The 17627-nt window shown below is 42.8% G+C and overlaps 2 protein-coding genes across 4 annotated transcripts; one reads left to right on the top strand and one right to left on the bottom strand.

Moving 5' to 3' along the window:
* Positions 1 to 303: 303 nt before the first annotated feature.
* On the bottom strand, positions 304 to 17263 carry LOC6549880 (blood vessel epicardial substance; the record flags this gene model as incomplete). The annotated part of the gene is made up of 6 exons (XM_026982435.1): positions 304 to 1863; positions 2645 to 2786; positions 2925 to 3074; positions 3145 to 3247; positions 3313 to 3470; positions 16664 to 17263. Coding segments are annotated over 6 exons (1281 nt in total), but the record flags the coding sequence as incomplete, so codon positions are not given.
* LOC6549881 (transmembrane protein 205) lies at positions 11227 to 16320 on the top strand. 3 transcript variants are annotated; one of them, XM_001978623.3, is made up of 3 exons: positions 11227 to 12206; positions 14681 to 14934; positions 15311 to 16320. In XM_001978623.3, the coding sequence occupies exons 1-3, from the start codon at positions 11584 to 11586 to the stop codon at positions 15757 to 15759; spliced, it is 1326 nt and encodes a 441-aa protein (XP_001978659.1). In that variant the 5' UTR covers positions 11227 to 11583; the 3' UTR covers positions 15760 to 16320. The 3 variants fall into 3 exon arrangements, with proteins under 3 accessions (XP_001978659.1, XP_026838234.1, XP_026838235.1); XM_026982433.1 differs by lacking the exon at positions 15311 to 16320 and adding an exon at positions 15041 to 15066 and having other exon boundaries at positions 11229 to 12206; XM_026982434.1 differs by lacking the exon at positions 11227 to 12206 and adding an exon at positions 13893 to 14577.
* Positions 17264 to 17627: the final 364 nt, after the last annotated feature.

The raw sequence follows: 17627 nt of genomic DNA, 5'->3' as shown, positions 1-17627 counted from the left end.
TATATAGCGTATGTACAACAACTTAGGCTATGTATTGCTTAACATTATCAAATATTATTCGTTATTAATTCTAATTAGTTTTCACGCTTTCTTCTAGCTCAATTTGTATGCAAATCAACCAACGAATCAACGAAAAATACGTATGCATATAAAATACAAAAAATAATAATGTGTTAATGGAAGATTTAGAGACTTGATGGTTGTGCCAGCACAGTAAATTTCCAGTAAATGCCAAGCGATAAGAATAAATTGATTTCAAATAAAGCGTGGAAAACTCCTGGCCCAGCGGAAAGTTCATTTATCACCTATCCCCCCTGTCACTAGACACTAGACTGATCGATCTTGAGATCTGGAATCGGTAATTGAAGCTGAAGAGTTGTAATCAAACCAGTTTCCATACCAGTCATTATGCTAGCAATCGTATCAAGCTGTTAAATACTCATTATAAGTTCTTAGAACATGGTCTGCGTCTACAAAAGTTTTCTTTATTGCACGAGTGTAAAGTCTTTTTTAGAAGATCGACTAAGTGGTACTTAAAAACTTCTTCGACTCATGTTCAATTACTACTATAAAATATTTGTATATTGCATTCTATATCAAATAATACTAAATCCAATTCAAACTCAAAACCACAATTAATTAATTTCAAATTTAAACCTTGGTTGGCTTTCTGATCGTGTTCAATTGAAAAACCCACTCAAACTGAAACTAATTCATGTGCAATCAAGTGTCTTGTCTGACTACAACTCAACATACAACCATGATCATTCAAAATAAATTACAATTTTTACAACTGGTTTGACTGCAGTTAACGATAGTTTTTGCGAAGGATTCAGGGAGCATATTTCAACAGTGTTGCCATGTAAGTAAGTTTCCTACTTCTTTTTTTTGCGTTTTCTATTTGAAATAATTGCTTTTTTTTACCGTGGGATACAAGTATATTAGCACGGTTTTAATTAAATAGTTTTAGTGAAAAAATATCTTTCTTTTTTTTAATGAGGGTCTACATGTTAAGATTTTGTCTACACTGCTAAGTAGGGTTGTCACGTAAAATTATAAAGAATTTTAGGCAGTGTTAGCAGTTTCCTAGATTTTAGTGAGTTACTAAACAAACTACACAAACATGTTAGTTTTGTTATTTCCCTGTTTAATAGGTAATTGTTAGGTAATTGAAGAACACTGCTGAATAGGGTTATAAGGCGAAAAGAAGAATCATTTTTGTTCATATCCGTAAACTTTTTTAGTTGTTTATGTAAGTTCTTATAGCCTTCTAACTGGCAACACGGTGTTTCGGAATATTTCCGCTGGGACGAAAAGTTTATGTTTCCCAATACGATTAGTTTACACAAGAACTCAAGTCTCTGGCTAATTGTTTGCAGTAGTGGGGTAATACAAAGTTGGCTATTAGAACGATTAGATGTGTTAGATGTTTGTTTAGCTAGTGCTAGTTGCTATGCTAGATATGAGATGACTATATATGGGACTCAGGATGCGGATTTTGATGGATAGTTTCCAGATTTCTTCGACAGCGCTTTTCGCTTTTCTGATGATCGTGAAGTTGCTGTTGTTGTTGCTGCGCGTGATTGATGACTGACTGATGACTGATGGTGGTTTGCGTGTGTGGGTGGTGTAGTTTTTCTGGTTGTTCTTGTGCAGGTCAAAGGTGAGAAGGGACGGATGGGTGCTCTGTTTTCGGTTCGTGGCAAGTTGAGCAGCAGCGGGCGATTGCATAAATTCAGATTGCACTTTGCTCGATGTTGTTGGCGCTGATTGTTGCATCTTGTACGCGTTGTTGTTCAAGTTGTTGTTGCAGTAGTTGTTGTTGTTGTTTGTACGTGCGACCGAGTAAAGGAACATGCTCGTCTAAAATTAGAGTTTCGGCGTAGAAAAGGTAAAAGAAAACGAAACAAAAAATCAAAAATGCACCAAAAATACGCAGAAAATATAATACAAACAAAAATGGAAAATCATAAGTTAAACTATGTTACGGGCTTCATTTAAGTGAGGTTAGGTTGTTTCGCCATGCAGAAAGCGTGCAAACAGAGATAGAGAGAGATAGTGACAGGGGGGAGGGAGACACACAAACTCGAAGTGGAGAAATCAAGAGCCCCAAACATCAAGAATGGTAATAAAAGCGTGGGGAAGAGCTAACCACAGCAGCGGTCACTAAAATAATACCGAGGGTAGATTTTAAAAATCCTAACAACACTATTTCAATATCATACTGTTTTTTAGATTTAACATTTACAGAACACGGATATGAAATGTTTTTATCTTTAATTTGGTGATTATGACTTTAAAGAATACTAATGTAGATGGTTATGTGCATTTATAGTCATTTAAATAGATTAAAAGATCATTGGTTCTAAGTATGTTAATGTTAGAGCGCTAGTATTACAATTTTTACAAAATCCAATTTCCTAGGTTTTAAAGCTTTGTTAAATATTTTTGCAATCAGCTAAAATACTATTATTAATTTACGCCTGCTAGGGGATTTGGAAAATGATTGCAAATCATGTTGGTTTGGTTTGCTAATTTCTGGCATTGTTACTATTTTGTTAACCGCCGCTGTACATGATTAGGTTAAGAAGTTTGGATGGCTGACAGAGCCGACCGGGTCAAGGGTCATGGGGGCTTCACTCACCCTGTAGCTGCCGGTTGATCAGGGCCGTCAGTCCGTGTCCCACATCCACACTCTTCTTGAGTATCAACATGGGCTTGTCCTCCGCATCCTCAGCATATCCACCAGAGGGCAGGAAGCCATTGCTGGCTATCGACTCGCTCACCTAGAATCGAAAGGGCATACCGATTACAAAGTCTTGTTTATAAATAACAGCTTGTATACGGATAATAGTTTCCTTAATCGCAGCCTATTGATTGGCCTATTGATTGATACTCTGCGTAATTAAAGTTCTGGGACTAACCTGGGTGACCTGCATCAGCTTCTTGACCACATCCCGGCCGAGAATGTGATCGAAGACGGTCTGCAAGAAGGGCTCGGCCATAATTGACAGTTTGAGCTTGTCGCGATGCCAGATCAGCACCCGCGACTCCTCCATGGCCATGATGGAGACCTGTCGTCGTGGGACAAAAGTACGCAGATTGGTTAGTGAGTAGATTGAGTTGGTGACGAAGCGCACCTACCTGAAAGTAGTCATCGGTCGAGACGCCAAACCATTCCGGCGAGTCTAGGAACTGATGGGGAAACACAATGTGCAGGGCGCGCTGATGCTGCGACACCACCAATCTGTGGATAAAAGAGCATCGGTATTAGGCATCCAAAACGCGGAAGTCCATCCTTTGAGCACTCACTTGCCGCTCAGCACCAACGACAGGCTGTCGACCTTGGTGACCTTCTCCTGGGCGTAGACCTCCTGGTACTTGAGGGCACGTATCACCTTCATGCAGTTGAGCACCTTCTTGAACTGATGGCGCGTCACGTGCAGCGGCTGGAAAAGTGCCGTGTACACCTGCAAGTGGAGTCGATAAAGTTGATGGTTATTGCGACAGCTACAGATCAATTAAATGTATTTATTAGCATATTATATATGAGGTATGTATTTACTGGTGTTCAATATTTGTGTGCTCGTCGGACTTAGTGTAAATAGCGTTGCTATTTAGCGTATTTCCCTACTGGCATCTAATTATTACGAATCGGCTTGGTGACGAGCCATTCGCTGATAATCACACAATGCATCCATTAAAAAAACGTTCATTAAACATAATTTACGCGATTAAATAAATATTTACCGACAACTGAATAATAGTCGTTAGCCGGAAAGGGTAGCCTACACCCGATAAGAACAATATTAATTACTTAGAAAACATGTTTATATTTGTATTTTATTCAAGCTAACATAAACTCAAAGTTTCTCTTGGAACTTTCCACTTATTCCTAATAAGGCATCAAGGGGTTCTAGCCAATGGCCAATTTACATGCCCGTGTGCCAAATAAAGTAAAGTGGCTGGGCAAACAAATGCAGCCCTAGTAACGGAAACTTCCGATTTTCTTGGCCAACTCACATGGAGATCGATAAGACAACAATCCCTGTTGCCAAGTAGATGTTGTTACACTCAGCACTGAAAATCAAACAAACAAACAACTGAAATGGGTAAATATTATCGCCGATCGAGAGTGTTAACTGCTTTGCATAGCGTCAAGTACAACAAGAACACGCCCCCTTTTCCCACCTGGCTCGCTGGTCTTATTTTAATGAGGCTACACTGGGCGAAACGATTACTTCTAAGCACTCCAGAGGAACCTATCCCCTTTGTAACACAGAAACGTTGCGTATCACTTAAAAGAAACAATGAACCACAAGAACCCAAAGGCAAAAAGACAAGAAAAATGTACATTCAACAACTTTTTTCTTTCCGTGTGCTTGTGTAGCGTGGGCGTGGATGAGCTTTGGGCCAGCTAGATACCAAGTTCCCCACCGCCTCGAAGATCGAAGAGCCAAGACAGCGATCACATGGCCAAAATGTAAGACTCGTGGTAGCAACAGCCACACACGACAACGTTAACTTGTTGCCATGCTAAAATTTCGAGTGCTTTGCTGACGCAGCCGTTAGACGGGCCAGCTTGAGACGACTATAGCCCCCCATCCCGTCCTGCTCCACAGGTGGGCTCCCATGGATCGGGGCAGTAGCAGCACTCACAACTGCAACAGCGGAGGTGGTCGCATTGCAGCTCGCAACATGAAAGGCCAGCAGTTTTCAATTTTCCGCTACCCTATCTGAAGGGTATATAGGCTTATGCATCGCAGAGAAAACGTATTCGAATAAGTATTTTAAGGACAAAGCTTAAACATATTTCAGACATTTGTTTGGTTTCAATTGTTTTAGCAATACAACTGAATTAAATATAAGGTATTTTCTTAATAATAAAACTGAATAACATATAAGGTATTCCTTTAACAATTAAACTGAATAAAATATAAGGTATTCAATACTTGTTCATATATTTGTTCATAATTTCAATGGTAACACGATTTGATTATGAACAAAAAGTATTTCGCTTCAGTTTTGGCCAGGTTAAGGTAAGGCAAGGCATTTTGGTCAGAGTCCAACCAAGTCGACTTCACACAAAGGACTTTCAAATCGGCCCGAGTGCGAATGCGGTTTTATTTCGATGGGATTGTGTCGCTCAATTTTTTCATACCGAGGCGACGCGCGGCAATAACATTAAACATTAACGAGCATGGCTAAATAAATAAATAACATAATCAAGAGGTTTGCCCGGGCGTCGGACAAATTGTGATCCGGGGCAGGTTTTGCTGGCGGATCCAGCGGATCCAGCGAACCGTTTCGATTTGCAACAGTCGCCGGTCGCCAGTCGGTGGTCGGACATTGCCGCGGATTCCCGAGTCACGTAGGCCAGTCTCCACAGAGCCACTGAGCCACTGAATCACCGAGCCACTGAACCACTGAGCACCACCACCAAGCACCAAGCAACAAGCGCAGCTCAGAGAGGCACAAAAAAGCATTCAAAATGAAAACCAAATCCGCAGAGGCGCTGAGAACGAAGAGTATGGATACACTAAGCAAAAATGTGCCCATTAACTAAAATGTTAATCAAATCAACTAAATGGATCAACTGTCCAGCCGGCAAGCAATCAAACATATGACACTTTATTTCAGTTTACGATCAACCAACCACCTGCATCTTAAGTAGGTTGATCGATTTTTTCGAATTAAAAACATTCGAAGCAATTAGGGGCAAAGATTGAAATAACTTCATATCCTAGTCCATTTATTCTATGAGCGTGCGTCTTATTGCACCAAATTGCGCTCTGTGCACAGATGCGGCAGATAAGCGGCCTCTAGACGATGATGAACTGCCGGCTGGACAGCTACATATACATGATGGACTGCCGTCGAATGGGAATATGGGAACCAGGGAACTCGGCACGGGGATGGGGTCGTTATTCCTTTGCTGTGGGAAACAAAACACCAGTCCGTTGTACCGCTCGCAATTTGCAAATTTAAATCAATGAAAGCGAAAGAATTCCACTAAAAGTACACATAAGTACATAGTATTACAACCAAAACAGAGCAATTTGCGAACGATCGTCGGCCAGAGATAGTGCTCTACTCTACTTTGGCCAATCTCTGAGTGCGATCGGATCAGGTTCGCCTCTAGGCAGATGGCCAACAGAGGTTTCCTGGGCCTGAAGCCCTAAATGAATTCATCCGGTTGCAAGTCTGTTAACTTGATCACTTGACGAACTTTATCGATAGGATCAGAGCAACGTTTCCGTTTAGTGAAATGGGGAATGTTAAGTCAAGCATACGTGCTATATATTGTAATAAATCAATGTGCTATCTAAAGACTGTTCCTAATTAGCAACTTAGTTTTAAATGCAATTACTTATAAATGCATTAGTCAAGTAATATGGGCAATAAAAACTTTGATTATACGCAATCACAGCACTAAATCATAAATTTAACAACCAACTATGTATTTACATCTGAATAGAAACATATTATTCGAACTGTGGAGGCTGCATAAGCAGCTACCCGTTAAATACAGACTGTTAATCATTTAATTTCACTAAACAACTGGAAGAATTCTTCTGGAATTCTACCAACCGATTGTCTTAATCTGCCCACCCAGCCAAAGATCACTCCGAAGAGCATTCTCCGATCGCAACCTCTTAATTGCGAAGAATGCTCATGGGGCATGCCGCAGATGACGATCGATCCATTATAGGGGCACTCTTATGCGGTTTAATTATCGCTGATCGGTTTAATTATTTCCCCCCACCCAATCGATCGTTGATTGTATGGCTCTGTTTTATGTCTTCCTCCGCTTCTTATTCGCTCCTAACTGACCTGCCCAAATGCGCAAATAGATCATAGAGAGAGAGCGAGAGAGCGATGAAGATCGGTGCGAAAAGCATTCAAGAGCCATTGAACCTGATGATAAGCGCCCCCAGAGAGGCTCTCTTCGGCCATCGCCTTTAAGAGAGCCGCAGAAGTAACGGGCGCTCGGCAACAGTGGGCCATAAAAAACAAATAAACGCAAACAACAAATGTGGATCGCTGCAAGCGACGGCGTTGTGTGAACACAATGGAACTGGTAAACAGAATCGAAAACGGGAATCAATTGCCGTCAACTAGCAACTGCAGCTGATAACATTGACTAAAAACTGCAACGGAGTTTTCTCTCCCACTCTCTGGAAGTTTTCCGCCACTTTCTGGTCGCTTATCAAGCCAGAAAACCGTTAAAATCGCCGTGCAAGTGGTGAAATACCAAAATTGGGTGTTTTCACCTGCGGCTGAAATGTTGATAACCTGTTTAATTATATTTTTCAAACGTTTGTTTACTCATAACTGCAGTTATTTCATCTTCCAATGGCGAAATATCGAAACTACGCATTTTACCTTAAATATTTACAACATTTCAGGGTTAATCCCTACTAGGTTTGTAATAAGTCCTCGCTTTGGTTATACAAAGTTTTAGCAGTAAAACATTCAAGAAAGCGTACATCTTTAAAAACAAATAGGTGTGCGAAACTTTCAGTATAGTATATACATACAATTATTATTCCACAGAATATTGTAATCCTTATGAGAGTAGTGGAAAATGTTTTAGAATCTATTTTTTATAACCAAAACGCACATAACATTACCAAAGATCATCATAAAAAACCAAAGTACAAATATTTCTTTGCTTCCTGGGGCCGCCCCAAAATGGATTTCATTTTTTTTAACCCTTTCCAGCGCTAATTGAGTTGTCAGCGATCTGCGCCTCATTTTCCAGGTGATTTAGGTGACTCATGTGACTGCAGAAAGGAGGCGGTGGGCGTTGGGCGGTGGGCGTTGGGCGGTGGGCGTGCCTGCGCCCAGTAGACATAGCCAATATATCTGGAGCTGCTTAGGCCGCTCACGTGGGTCGCTGTTTTTGTTTTTTCCCCAAGGGATTACGCCGCACTTCGGAAAATGATTGAGTGAAGGCGCGTGGGTGGGTGTGGAAAAGGGGGCGGTTCTGGGGGCCGGAAGGGGTGGTGTTGTTGGGTTGGCTGTGTTGGCCTCTTTTCTTGGATCAATGCCACATTGGGCACCTGATGCTGACGCAGATGTTTTTCAACAGATCTCCACGTCTCTCTCTCTCTCTCTCTCTCTCTTCGGCATATATGTTCGGTGTGCGTCAGGTGCAAAAAAAAAAAAAGAAAAAAACATCACCGAGTGTCTCCTGGCCATCTATTGGATCCCCTGAACAACGAACCATACTTGGACCACGTACTCCACAGACAAAAACACCAACAAATTAACAAAACTATGAAAAACAATCGAATGACAAGAAGATAACCACAAATATTCAACGAAAAATATATTAGGCAAGGCGGAATAGAGATTGACACGGTCTCGAAGCTTCAAGACCATCGAAAAATTTATGTGTTGCCAAATACAAGATGTTTTTATAAGACTTCAGCATCTTTTCCTCATCACTACTAATATACTCTACATTGCCATCTACCATGAAAACCATTGATGTTTAATAAATGTACTGTTCATATAATAAATATCAATTGAATTCGTAAGTTTTTATTGTTTACAGCTTGCCGGGCCACGTGGTCTAAAATAATTTATAATGTAGTTAATGTCAAAATTCTATGAATAGTTCTCTTAATCGTTATATCATTAACTAGTCCATATAACAAAAATAACTAACCAATTTGATGATTGATTTAGTGGTAGCGTTGTAGAATGTATATTATGGGAGTTATTCAATAGAACAACTGTAAGGAATTTAAATTATAGACTTTTAAGAAACATCTTATTATAACAAAATTCTCATTTCATTACTAAAGCACAGACGGCCTAATTTATGGATAACCCTTCACTTTAATGATTATGAAAACGCAAAGAATACCATTGAAGGAGTATTTGGACTCATTGGCCGATCATCTGTTGTAACATTCTTGATTAGCAACCTTTGATCTTGGAAATTGGTTGCCAACTTGTTATGGCTTTCTTGATTTGTTCGACTGACTGATTGATCGATTGACTGCCATTTGCAGATTTTCGACTTCACGATTCGATTCATTCATTAATAATATTATTATTTAGAAAAATTTTTTTTTGGTGCCGCCAACTCGCGGAACGTGCGGCACATGACAAGGGGATCTCCTCGAATCGATAAGATGTACATGGAGAGTACTTTCTATATTCGATTCCTGGCATGGCCGATCGCGTCGATCGCCGATCGATGGCTGCCCACAAACTGCTCATTATCTAATTGCGGTTCATATCCCAGTCCCACTCCCAACCATTTCGATCCGCTTCGACTTGTCTGGCCGGACGTACATAGATCCCTCCTCCGATCGTTTTTGGCCGATCGCCTCCTTATGGTGCATACAAATACTGCCATTAATTCCGCATTTGGTCACCCAATTTGGCCGGACATCGTACACTGGCCGTGATTTCTTGCCTGCTCATCGCGGCTCAGAAGAATCCGGGCTCTGCGGATAATGCCAGGGTCCGGTGCGCTGATTGGCCATGATTAGTCTTTACGCGGCCAGCTTAATCAGATGACCTTTAATCAAGTAAACAGTTCGTTTATTCTATTTTTTGCCAGCACGTTCGCGTGGGCTTTCATTTTTTTGCGCATTATTTGGGTGAAAGATTTGCCAGACCGCAAGAAATGGTCAGGTTCTGTGGGGACTTTAATCTGATCTGGCCAGGGGTGGATCCTGTGTGGAGCCAAGCCCCACTGAATCACTGGGTGATTCACCCACCCAGACTTTCCTTATCATTACTGTTTCGTGTCGGTCTAATGTTACTTAGGTTCAACGTTATTTCTGCAGTCCGATGCGGCTACATATGGATTTTGATTGCATGAATGGTTACTTGGAACTTGCTCCAATACCGTTTACTCATCGCTTTGTAAATTCTATTAGTTAAATGTTTAGTGGTGAAACCCCTCCAGAGATTTCCAAATAGAACTGAACGTGTTATTTCTAATGATTCTCCAATTTCTTGCAGATGTCTTTCGTCAGCGAAACGTTTAGTAGCCATAAAATCCGTGCATGGAAAAAGTTTTCCCCCCGAATCGCTAACATCTTGGGGAGTTTCTCCGGAATCGAAATAAAGGAACGAGCCACACGACGTCAGTGATCGAAAGATATTCGCCGAATTTAAGCCGACGACTCACTGGTGATAAACCAGAAGCGGTGGATCCAAAGTACACTTGTATATAGATATGTATGTGTGCATCAAGCGGGGATTACTCGACTGCTGGTGACGTCGCAGGAATTCAAGGCATGTGCATTTCTCGGTGGATTCCACACTTTTTCGGCGCAACATTGTTGGAAAGTTTCTAGCAAAAAAATGTAAATGCTGAAGGTTGGGCCACAAACTATTCACATGTGGCATCCATTTGTCAGGTGCTTATAAGGAGGCTTATAATGCCAAACGATCGCAGCGTGACAGCCGCCATTAATTGAGACTTGCAGGTGATAAGGTGGCGACTCTCTTAAAAACCTCGCTGGATTTAAGAGACCCCCAGCAGATGCCCAGCCTCCCATCGCCCGCTCTTCTGGGATAATCCAGTTTAAGAGCATCGCACAGTGGGCTTGCAATCCGGTTTGCGTAGGTTAAGACCAATGTTAAAAAAAAAACACAAATTGCAAACTTATTTAAAGGAAAAAGTAAATATATTAATTGTTTATTGTTAGAAGCCAATGTCTTCCATTCATAGACCAATTTACTAATCTTATCTTTTCGGTTCCATTTTAAATCATACCTCTCAAGATTGATTGTCTGAATATATGGCTTAACAGTCGCAAAACAAATTTGTATACGAGCTTTCACACATTTCTACATATTATATTATATCATGGTAACTATATAGTTATAGATTGCATTGATGAACTAAATAGAGCTTATTGGGTGTCATAAGAGTGCTTGCCTAAATATGTATATGGTTTAATCTCCAATAGAGGACATAAGAATAAAGCTATCTATCAAATTGTTTGCTTGCAAATCGGTTATACAGACACATTCACTTGGCGGATAAGAAAACACGCGATCATGGTGATCTGGACTACTGGACAACCCACTGGTCAACACTCCATTGGGCCCACTGTTGCATCAGCTTCGCCGATGTTCGATCCGAGTGCAAAATGTGGATCCCGAAGAGAGCGCACTGTTCGCCGCCCGCGTTCGAAGAGAGCGGAAGCAGAGCGGGCAGCGCCGTCGGCGCAAGAACTGGCACTGTCGGCGGTATAAATAAAAGCTAATGGCAGCGGCGACTTCCCATTCAAAATCGCACAACTCAACGCGCCGCGTGTCGCACTTGGTCCCCCCGGAATCCAAAAAAATAACCACCCCAGAAATTAACCCAACCCCACGTTAAAATCACAAATTAAAACCCACAACCCAACCCGAAAGCGCGGTGTAGAATAATCCCAATACCCAATATCCAGCGTATAATTTCCAATAACCAAACGGAAAGTTAAGTAACCCCAATACATTTTTTTGCTGTGCGAAGCGAGACAAAGAAGAGTGCCAAAAAGAATACAGAGCATCTAAAGAGGATTACCAACTGAAAGAGCAGCCGCATAAACCAATGCAAAGATGTGCCACAATTCAGGGATCGTGGAGAAAAACAACGAGCAGCAGATCGAACGCTATATGGCCTGTGGGATGCCATCGAAGGCGGTGAAGAGCGTCAAGTACACGCTGAAGAAGCGCGAGAAGAAGGAGCAGCAGAGGAGGGATCTGCAGAGGGATCTGCAGAAGGATCTGCACAGGGAACACCAGTTGCTCGAGGAACTCGAGCTGAGCAGCAGCAGCGCCAGCGACTCCTCCTCCACCTCGGTCTCCGGCAGCGATAGCGAGGATAGCGGCGTTACCGAAACCGTGCTGAAATCGTCGCCAGCGACGGAGACGACAGCCAGTCCAAAGGTTATCACACCGACACCCACACCCAAAAGCGACCTACTGCGATTCTGCCCGCATTTCCGCAAGCTGCAGCAGGAGCAGCTGGAGCAGCAGATGCTCAAGGAGATAGAGTTGCAGGAGGAGGAGCCCCTGACCACCAGCACGGCCGCCGCCCTGAAGGCTCAACAGCAGCGCAAGCTTAGCTCCATGGAGCCGTCAATGGACGACGCCCTGGCCATCGGCACCCAGATGACGAGGCAGGTGTCCGAGCGAATCACCTGCCTGGTGGCCCAGCTGCAGGCCAGTCGCCTTTACACGTGAGTCTCATTATTCCTGTAAAGCACATACATATGTAAATTATTTTTCAACTGAACTCCTAAGTTGTCTCATTTCAATATTTACTTGCTGCAAATTTAAGAGATAGAGTTCCGTTGAAACTTTATAATATATTCGCTTACTACCGCACTTCAATCACTTCAAAATATTTAATACATTTGGTTAGCGCTGCTATTTAAAATAATTTAGATGCTTGTTTTTCGACTGTTCAGGCTATGACTCTTTGTGCAGTTTCTAATATTCCATTAGTTCTGTTAACAACTCAGTTGTGAAACCAATTACCAATTAGTTTGTCTCCGTCGACGCCAAATATTTTGTATTTTTAATCACAAACTACAGATATTTCTAAAAATAGCCTGTGTACTAACGGGAATTATTATTAAGTTTTTTAAGAAGTAAATATTTACGAGAACATTGAATTCCCCGATGTTTAATGAGTCTGTATATAGAATACGTGTATATGAATTATTTTGTAGCGGTCATCGGTCGACATTCTGCACGCCCCCTGTTACTAAATACCAATAAATTCATCAGCTGACTGAAGGAAACCCTCCATGCTGGCACTATCAGTTCTTATCAGTTCATTGTCACGGCTGTGGATCATGCTGATCACGCCCCTATATTGATATTTATAAATGCAAATATAGTCGCAGAATTTTTCCACCGTCTGCTGTTGTCTAGGGCGCACAACAGTTATGCAAACAGCAGACCCAAGAAACGTCTGTGGTTGGTCTATTGTAAAACTAAAAGTGGGTTCTTAACGTAAGGATGAACGACAATATTTAACTAAACAGAACACAAATGTGAAAGCTATCAAATTCTCGAGTGGCTGGCCAGTTAGCGAAATACAAAGCGAAACGAAGCCTATCAAAAAAGATTGTTAGCGTCCCATTGATAATGTCTGGCAGCAGACGCGAAACTCGTGACCTACGCGATATCGATATCGTCACAGTGGAACCCCACGAAAAGGAGCAATTGAAATTCCACGGACAAACTGCAGAGAATCCCCAAAACCCCTAACCTTAGTTAACGTAAGCTCCAATTTCTGTGGGTGATTCACGGGGATTTGGGCCTCTAAGCCGCATTACTAACGACCAGTGTGTGAATCTAAAAATACGATCTGGTGATATTCGCCTTGACCGTAATGCTAATGTTAAGCGATAAGTTAACCCTCGGGGGCGAGGGGGTGTGTCTCGATACGGTCGTTGTCTTGCGGTCAGTGGGGCGTATGACGACAATTGGCAAGTCAATAGAGTTCCCTAAGACCCCCTGAGACTACCCCCCTAAGACTACCCGCTCTCGTAGGCTCGCTCTCTCGCCCGGTCCGCAACCACCTGCTGGAGTGCAAAGTTCGATCGGGACCTACGTCATCTGGCAGAGCTTTCGCAGGCGTACAGTCCGGGTCACAACCGTAGAACACATTAGGGACTCATAAATGCAGTCAAAGCAAGACCGTTATCAGTCGTTTCAGTTATTAGTGGCAATTTTTGTCACATTAATTGGGGCAATTAAAACCATTATTTATATTGTGCCATTTTGGGGACCTATCGTGTTGACTACAACTGTATTGCCTTGCTGTCTTTTCTCCTCGCCTGTCCATAAATCAGCTGCGTTCGCCGCGTTTTATCGTTTTATCAGCTGGTCGCCAGCTGATTCAACTGAATTCGCCCCAAGTGCAAATGCAAAACTGCATTATCCACGCTCTTCTGTTATGAATACCATCTAGAGATTGCCAATTTCTGGCTTTTAGTTCTGGTCTCCACGAGTGCAACACAGAGGAAAATAGTGTGGGGGGGAGGGGGAGGAGGAGGCGAAAATATACAATATTCGGTTGCATGCGTTTGCGCACGTACGCCACTTTAGCTCTATTCGCCGCGCGACAAACCAAAAACGAACGGCGAAAAAAGTTTGCAAAAAAGACATAAAAACGTAACAGACGGATATGCAAAATGCCAGACTAGAGAGGAGCGGGGAGACGAAGACGCAACAAATGCGTAGACACGAAGAGAACGAGATAGCCATGAAGTGAGGGAAAGGGAGACGGCGAATTCGCACGATCGCAATCGGTGCAAAAGTTCGCCGCAAATCAAATCTAATCAGACATAAGGCCACGTGGGTACCCCATAACCCATTTTCTCACGGAGTTTGGACCATCGCCTATTGCGAAGCTATTGCATTTAAAAGCTCGCAACAAGAGTTGAACAGAACGCGTCACAATAGCACTTCAATTAGAAAAGCAGAGATTGCATGACCTTGCGACAGAAACACAGATAGAACCCTAGTGTTAGGACATAATCGATGGAAATCGATAATGTACGATAAATTCGATACATTTTGAGCACATGCTAGCAAGTTAGTTCCTTCCTTAAATTAATGCTAAATTTCAATTTTAAATTCTTACTATTTGACGTTCGCCTGCTATTTATTGATCGAAGACATCGCTCTATTATTGCAGAATTCTGACGCGTACGACACAACCAGCACACTTGATAGCCGTTTGCATATTGGCCTTTGTGCTGATGACTGTGGGACGCGATCTCATCGACCCAACGACTACAGTAGGAACAGAAGCAGCAGCAGAAAACGCAGCAGCGTCTGCCACAGCAGCATCGACGAGAACAGCAACGGGCGGAGTTCTGGCGGCCTTGGTCTTTCTGGGCGCCTTTGCCACCCACTTTGGGTCGCAGATCTGGATGACATTTGTCTCAGGTAAGTGTCCTTAGATCGCAGGACTATCCTGATCTGCAGCGCTCACCCATGAGCATTCCCAACATTCATTGTTTCTTAAATGAAGCTTATAATGCATTCCATTCAGGAAATTCATAGACTCATCTCAGCGAACAGTACCATGAAGATGGTTTTAAGCATTACTTTTAGATCATCAAAGGTTCAGCATAAATTGATCGATTACTGAACACTGGTCACTATTCCATTGCCATGATCAACTTCAATAATACATTTCTTTAAGCCAATCCTCACTCGCTTCATTTGTGCCAGTCCGCCAAAAATCGTAATTACATTTTGTACAGTCGCTGGAACTTTAAGCCGATTATGAGCAAATCTAATTTATTGCATATCCTTGCAGGACTCTCGCTGTATTTCTCTCTGCCCCGCCACGTATTCGGGCAGTGCCAGCAGATCCTGTTCCCGCGATACTTCGCCCTGAACGCCATGCTCAGTCTGACGATGCTGGTGGTGTATGCCAAGTATTTCCTCAGTGGATGGACTACATCGGCGGGCATCCAGATAGGATCGCTGGCCCTGGCGGCGGGAATCGAGGTGGTGGTGCGTCTGTACCTGGTGCCACCGATGCTGCAGCTGATGCACGAGAAGTACAGGATCGAGGATGCGATCGGCAGTGGCCAGGAGGTGGGCAGCCTCGTTCAGGGCGACCTCGTCGACTGTCCGCACTATCAGCGCATCCACAAGGGTTTCCGGCGCATCCACATGACCATCGCCATTGGCAACATGACGGTCATGCTGACCACCTGCCTGCAGCTGTATTTTCTGGCATCGAAAATACGCCTTAGCTAAGGCAAGCCCGGAGTGAAGAATTTATAGATTTAGGATCCCACCACATAATACATACACACATCATTACTACTCTACTACTGTACTACATGTTCGATAAATGTCTCAAATCCTATATTGCTTATTGAACACTTGAGTTTTCGAGCTGGTCCTCCATCCAGCCCCAAATGTCCTTCCTCCCTCCCACACACCCACACACCCATACACCCACGCACGAAAATATTTAATTTCTCCCAAAGGACGCCTTGTTTGCTGCGACCTTTCAATCTGATTTCCTGTGATAAACTCAACCCGCCTCCCAAATCAAAAAACCCACCCACAAACCACAGCACATTTAGCCTATAGTTGATAGCCAATAATTTACAAGGAGTTATTAAATATTAATAGCCTATTGATAATTAAATATATTGTTTTTTTTTTCTCATGCATTAATTTTCTTCTGTTATTTATTAATCCACCGAAAACTATGTTTTTCTCTGTTTTAAGTGCGGATGTTAAGTGAATGTAATTTATATTAAAACAAAAGAAAAACAACAACAAAAGAAACAAAAACCAAACCAAAAAAGCACAAAAAGAAACAAAACTAAAAAAAAATAAATCAATAAAAATATCCAATCAATGTGTACAATTTAAAAGATTCTTTTCTTGCGGTGCATTAATTCCATAAAAAATGTATTTAATCGAGTGGGTTGCCTACTTCTCGGCTTTAGAGAAATGCATTGTAAACTTGATTGTAAACTTGGATTAAAACTATTTAATTCTTTAAAGACGTTTACAGCATGCCCCTATATCTTCATTTGCAATTGCAATTTAGAACGAAAATTCATTCATTAAGATACTTCCGTACATTAAAACCCGTACTTTTATGTTTATGATAGTGTTGAGGATTTATGTATATATCACTTACCGCCTCGATTTCCTGCTCGAATCTCACAGGCCTCAGTCGGCACAGCACCACGACGAGATAGATGAAGTTGACAAAAAGTCCCATGCCCGACCACAGGATGACGTCCGGTGCACAGGCCGCCAAGTAGCCATGCATGCCCATCATCAGGCAGCCAATGAGCAGCATGGCCCTCATCCACAGGGAACCGTAGGGACCGTGGGGAGCCAAAAAGGCTAGGAAGAGGAAGGCCCAGCCGAGCTGAAAGTACAGGTGATGTGGCCCCAGACACTGTTCGGTGGACCAGTCGCCGGGATTGATTGATCGCAGGGTTCCATTGTTGTCCCAGGTGATCGTTCCGCTGCTGGCGGCGCTCGTTCCCGCCGTGCTCTGAGCTATCAAAGTGCCGGCGGATGCCTCTGCACCAGACCCAGAACTTCCTGGTGCTCCTGCACCTGCTGCTGCTCCCGTAGCAGCTGCTCTGCCCATGCCGATGCCCATGACACTACTGGCGCTGCTGCCGGCACTGTTAATCAGGGCGCCCATTCCAACGCCCGCTGCACTGCCCGCCGTGCTGGGTATTCCGGTGATCCAGGCGATCCTCCTCCTCAAGCTGCCTTCGTTTCAGTCTGTCACTCTCCTCAGCCTGATCGTTGAGCTATTCCTTGCAACACCTCTTCAATTTCAGGTTGCCCACTTGGTTGACGTATCCGCTAACTTTACCACTTGGTTGTTGTCTCCGCTCAGCCAATGCCAACAATCTGTCATCCGGTGTTTGCGCTACACCTTTCTATATTTCGCCTTTGTATCCTTCACCTATATTTATTGTGATTTACGCTTGGTTTTCCTTAGCTTTTGTGGTGTTTTTGTTGTTGCTGCGCCCTTTTGAAAATGTTTGTGCTTTGCGGTTCGTCTCTCGGATATACAGTTACTTGCGGGTTTTGTCCTAGCTAATTTAAAATCGAATTACATTTCATTTTACTGCTTA

The sequence above is a fragment of the Drosophila erecta genome, unplaced genomic scaffold, assembly GCF_003286155.1.
Source record: "Drosophila erecta strain 14021-0224.00,06,07 unplaced genomic scaffold, DereRS2 tig00000126-arrow-pilon, whole genome shotgun sequence".
NCBI classification, from domain to species: Eukaryota; Metazoa; Arthropoda; class Insecta; order Diptera; family Drosophilidae; genus Drosophila; species Drosophila erecta.
Note: the sequence above shows the minus strand (reverse complement) of the source record. Positions and strands in the feature narration are given on the sequence as shown.

Bases quoted from the DNA above. Each gene is read 5' to 3' on its own strand.
- LOC6549881 (XM_001978623.3), top strand. From the start codon at position 11,584: ATGTGCCACAATTCAGGGATCGTGGAGAAAAACAACGAGCAGCAGATC. The intron at 12,207-14,680 runs GTGAGTCTCATT...CTATTATTGCAG, and splicing joins CAGGCCAGTCGCCTTTACAC to AATTCTGACGCGTACGACAC. The intron at 14,935-15,310 runs GTAAGTGTCCTT...ATATCCTTGCAG, and splicing joins CTGGATGACATTTGTCTCAG to GACTCTCGCTGTATTTCTCT.